At 34.2% G+C, this 5603-nt stretch overlaps 1 protein-coding gene across 1 annotated transcript; it reads left to right on the top strand.

Moving 5' to 3' along the window:
* Positions 1-4111: 4111 nt before the first annotated feature.
* LOC148195373 (uncharacterized) lies at positions 4112-4667 on the top strand. Its single transcript, XM_088094412.1, has 2 exons — positions 4112-4288; positions 4365-4667. The coding sequence occupies exons 1-2, from the start codon at positions 4112-4114 to the stop codon at positions 4665-4667; spliced, it is 480 nt and encodes a 159-aa protein (XP_087950538.1).
* The last annotated feature ends 936 nt before the right edge of the window (positions 4668-5603 follow it).

The following is a 5603-nucleotide window of genomic DNA, read 5'->3' as shown; positions in this document are numbered from 1 at the left end:
TTGGTTGCTCAATTGCGTTAGGCATTGGTGCCAAGTTTATTCCTTTATGAAAACCTAGAAAGCTGCCAAGTATATCTGTGTTGTGTTGAATGTAATTGAGCACTACTATTAATCTTAATTAATCTGTTTTAATTTAAAAGTAGAATGTATCAAACATAGGCTAAAAGAAATGAAGAGCATTTTGGGTGGATGGCAGGGTCTATTCTGAGTGGAAAGGCCTTGTCATAGTCATATATAGTTTGATCATTCATTATTACTTTGGGTCTATTTTACTGTTAATGTTTGTGGATTACTAGTTCATGACAACGAATTTAGCCCCACCTTTACCATTTTTTGAACTTTTTTCATTAACTTTTTGTGGTAAAGTCTTCTTTCAGACTAAGTGCTATACTATTCACATATTCTCAGTACCCAAAGATTAAGATGTCCTTTTTTTTACAAAAGTATGAAACAAAAAGAAATCAACAAAAACAAATATAAAATATGATATATATATATATATATATATATATATATATATATATGCATGAAATTCTCTACATATATATATGTTCCTTAATTAACCTGTCTCTTTCCTGCAAATTTAATGTCTCTAACTCTGTAGGTGTAGCCTTTTATATGTGTGTGTATAGCTGAATTAAAAGTGAAAAAGGGCAAATTTTCCAAATAAAAGTAGGAAAAAGCTATAGCTAGCTAAGTACACGTAGGTTTGATTGAAGAAATTAAGAAAATTAATTTGTTTATATAGTTTTCTAATCTCAAATTTTGTGAAGTCGTTATCAGTGACAATTAATTTGTGGTTGATTGAGAGTGCAAAATTTTTTTATTACCAACATGTAAATATTGAGAAGCAAACATTTGTTTATTTGTGTAACTTTTGTAAAATTAGTTTTAATTTTTAAATAATTAATCAATTGATTCTATCAAATATCACTTTAGGAAATGAGGGTTTAACATTAAACTTGTTCTAAAATTCTTATCCTCATTTTACCGAAGGCTTTTGGCCCTCGGTAATTACCGAATGCTTTTGGCCCTCGGTAATTACCGAAGGCTTTTGGCCCTCGGTAATTACCGAAGGCTTTTGGCCCTTGGTAATTACCGAAGGGCGGAAGCCCTCGGTAACTGTTAGCGACAACAGATTTACCGAGGGCTCTTTGATCGTTGATAAGTCGTCTGTAATTACCTTTTACCGACGGTTTTAGGCGGTTTTCGAGGGCTTCTGGCCTTCGGTAATGCCCTTCTTTTTTGTAGTGTTTGTATCTCAATTATCTTCAATTTCTATTCCTAGTAATATATAGGAAGCTTTGGCAGATCCTAGATGGACCGAAGCAATGGTTGAGAAGATGGCAGCTTGGGATCTTGTGTCCTTACCAAGAGGGAAGAAAACTGTGGGCTGCAAATGGGTGTTTACAATTAAGCATAAAGCTGATGAAACTATTGAGAGGTATAAAGAACAACTTGTGGCTAAAGGTTACACTCAGTCTTATGGTGTAGATTATCAAGAGACGTTCGCACCGGTAGCCAAGCTAAATACTGTGAGAATACTTTTGTCGCTAGCTACAAACCAAGATTGGCCTCTTCTACAATTTCATGTGAAAAGTGCTTTCCTACACGGAGAAATTTCAGAAGAAATTTACATGGATTCTCCACCAGGCATGACTGATTCAATTGGAATGAAGGTTTGCAAATTAAAACAATCCCCAAGAACATGGTTTGGAAGGTTTAGCAAGTCTATGAAGTTTTTTGGCTATAGAGCAAGTAACTCTGATCAACCTTATTTTTCAAGAGAGGAAAAGGAAAAATTGCAGCTTTGATTTTAAATGTAGATAACATGATTGTTACAGGAAATGACCAAGATGAGATTTCTAGTTTACAACAATACCTTGTATCTGAATTTGAGATGAAACAACTTGGAAACCTCAAATATATTTTGGGTATTGAAGTAGCTAGATCAAAACATGGTATTTTTCTATGCTAAAGAAAATATACTATTGATTTACTATCAGAAACTAAGTTTCTTGGGAGTAAACCAGCTGATACACCAATTGAACGAAATCATAAACTCTTTCAATGCTCAAATTCAGCAAGCATAGACAGAGGAAGATGCCAAAGGCTGGGAGGAAAATTAATTTATTTGTGGCATACACGTCCAAATATCACCTATGTAATGAATGTTGTTAGTCAATTTATGCATGACCCACGGAAGCTTCATATGGATGAAGTTGAAAGGATTTTGAGATATTTGAAGTTCGCTCCTAGAAAAGGAATTTTGTTCTCAAATCATGAAAACTTAAAGGTAGAAGGGTACACTAATGCAGATTGGACAGGTTCAAAAGATGATAGAAAATCTATCTCTGGATACTTTACTTTTATAGGAGGGAATCTTGTTACTTGGAGGAGTAAAAAACAACCTGTAGTAGCAAGATCTAGTGCTGAAGCAGAATTCAGAGGCATGACACTAGGTGTATGTTAACTTTTGTGGATTAAAAATGTGCTATTGGATTTGGGCTTTAAACAAAATGAAGCTATGAGTTTGTACTGTGACAATGCTTCGGCTATAGCAATTGCTCACAATCCTGTGCAACATGATATAACAAAGCATGTGGAGATTGATAGACATTTCATCAAAGAGAAGCTTGAAGCTGGAGTAATTTCATTTCCTTTTGTAAGATTAGAATTGCAGTTGGTTGATGTTCTCACCAAAGTAGTGTCAAGAAAATTATTTAATGAGTCTCTATTCAAATTGGGAATGTGTGATATTCATGCACCAACTTGAGTGTGGTGTTAAGATATGCTAAATATTCTATTAAAGAATATTAGACAATCAAATATTGTGTTAGTTATAATTTAAATATTATTATAATTTGTGTAGATTTATGCATCTGTCATTCCTTTAATAGATGAAGAATTAGAGGATCCTTAAATATATATATATATATATATATATATATATAGTACTCTACTCTTTGAAATAATACATTAAAATTATTCTTTAAACATTTTATTAGCTTCAACTAGTTATTTCTGAACCTTTGTGGAGTGCATGTAAATATCATTGTAGCGCAGGAAGAAACATTTCTTTTATAAATTAGGTTAAGGTAGATTCACTTCTCCCAACCATAGTGACCCATTTTAACTATTATTATGAACAAAAAAAACTATTAAATGTGGTCTCCAATATGAGAAAAAAGAAACTTTGATAAAAGATAAAGAATATAATAATAATAAATATTTATCTTTTTTATACATTTTTGGGTAAAAATTTCATTAGCAGAGAAAAGGTAGTTGCTGGAGAGAATCCGTACGTAGAAGGTATCATATCATCTGAGCTTGTTTTAAATGCGTAACAGCAACAATTGTGGGGACACAGCCAATTCAGCGTCGTTTTCTAAGACAGGTTTTTGTGCATATTCGATTTTAAGATGGAGTGGACTAAACATGTATCAGTAATTATATTTATGTTTAAAATGTTTTAAATATTTTTATTTTTTATACATGAAAAGTAAATGCTAGAGTTTGGAACACAAAATATATATGGTGTTGATGGTGATAGAATGGATTGTGACAACTGCTGAAGAAGAGGACCAGAGAGGTGGCAGTCTTAGTGCATAATGGTACGTGTCTTTCTACCTTACACTCAATAATTCACCTTACATGGGTCCTGCCATCTACTACTTTCCAACAGCTTTTTAAAACTAGTTTACGTAAGTAAATTTACAGTAGAATATAAAAGATTTAAACCCTTGGTCCTCAAGTTTGTACGAAAATCTCAGCCGGTTTTCGTTTTTTTATTTATTTTAATTGGGTCATATATTTTGTAAAAATGAGCACATTGTACCATAACTATTAAGTGGTGTGAGACGACGTTAAATTGATATGAGCTGGATTTTTTCATTTACCGACGTGGCATTGTGCACTAAAATTGAGTGTGTCTTGTGTTTTATCCAGGTAGCCTACGAAGCCCTAACATTTAAGGGCATCCGCTCTCATCCAAACTATATTTTCATGTTGGGGAAGAAGAGGAGGAACGTCTTTCGTGTTTCGTCTCGGTGAAGCACACCTGTTGTCTTACGTCTTGGGTAAGCACTGTGGTGTTGAGGTGGTGGTAAGGATGTCTCGTTCATCTTCCACTTGCAAATGTTTGGGTTCGGCCATGAAACATAGTAGTGGCAGTGTTAGGAGGTTGGATGGAAAACCAACATGCCTCTGTGGTCACAGTGCAATGTTTCGTATTGCGAGAACCCCTAAAAACAAGGGGAAAAAATTCTGGGGTTGCCCTAACTTCAAGGTCAGTTTGATATAACCATAAATCTATGTCTATTTATTTGGGTTTTGACGAAGGAGTGTGTGTTGTTGTTGAACAGGGTGGGAGTGGAGAATTGGTTGGTTGCAACTTCTTCAAGTGGTGCATTGACGAAGGAAATAAAGGAAATGGGCTGAATGTAGAAGAAAGGACTGGTAGTGTAAGAAATGAAGAAGTGGGTGCCATAAGCATGGAAGACAGTGTGTTGCAAATGGAAGAAACATATGGTCAAAAGATCAGACTGGGTTTTATAGAGAAAAGTTTAGTTAAGTTGGATAAGTGGTTTAAATTGTTAGTGGGGATGATCTTTGTCATATTTGTTTTGAATGTAATTGTATTAGCAATGTTGGTGAAAGTTGGTTGATGTTGTGTCATCTGTGATCAGACTTGAAACTTGGCTTATATGTAATGTGTGTTTTATTAATGTTGGTGAGTTATTACAGTGATAATGTGTGTAATTTAATTTCATTTAATTACATTGTTACTTTAAGTGGAATAATCATAAAGCAAAATCATGACTAAGTGTTATAATGAGAAACATGATAAAGCAATGACCAATAAAGTTGATGAGTGATAACGAAATTGGGCAGTAATCACTTTCTCATAACCACAAACATTGTCTTACATCATAACATTGTCTTACATCATAACAGAAGTTGTTCAAAATGATAACAACATTGTCTTACATATCCAAAATACATCATAACAATACATTTTCACAAACTGTGTTCAAAATGATAGAGCAAACATTTGCTACAAAATATAAATAAGTTCAGTACATTAGATCATTGATCACATCATTCATCAGATAAAGGCATAGTTGTTTGGTGAGTAATAGGAACATCTGTTGCTGGAGGTTGGGTGACTTGTTCAGATTGGGCAGTAGGAACCTCTACTGTTGGAGGTCTTTGTGGACAACCTTTTATGTTGTGTCCAAGTTCTTTGCAGATGGCACATCTTTTCCTCTGCCCACCCTTTCTTAATTCACTGTTATTCTTCTTCAACTCCCAATCCTCTAGTCTTTGTTTCTTCTTGGGCCTTCCTGGCATTGTCGTCTTCTTTGGTGGTAATATATCTGCATAGGGTGTAACATCCCAAACATGTTGTCCATTGATAGGGTTAATTATTGTGTTGTAAGTCTCTTCATAAGTAGACTTCCTAAACCAGTGGCCAATGTATTTCTTCTGCATTTATATTCAAAAAATTCATTGCAGTGATGGCATGATTACACGGAATGCCAATAATTGCCCATTTTCTACATGTGCAGTCCATGTTGTCAACATTCACAACCAATTGATGA

Source organism: Vigna umbellata, chromosome 7, assembly GCF_029865625.1.
Source record: "Vigna umbellata cultivar VRB3 chromosome 7, Vumbellata_1.0, whole genome shotgun sequence".
NCBI classification, from domain to species: Eukaryota; Viridiplantae; Streptophyta; class Magnoliopsida; order Fabales; family Fabaceae; genus Vigna; species Vigna umbellata.
Note: the sequence above shows the minus strand (reverse complement) of the source record. Positions and strands in the feature narration are given on the sequence as shown.

Coding starts and splice junctions, on each gene's coding strand:
- LOC148195373 (XM_088094412.1), top strand. CDS start 4,112: ATGTCTCGTTCATCTTCCACTTGCAAATGTTTGGGTTCGGCCATGAAA. Junction 4,289..4,364: donor GGGGTTGCCCTAACTTCAAG/GTCAGTTTGATA, acceptor GTTGTTGAACAG/GGTGGGAGTGGAGAATTGGT.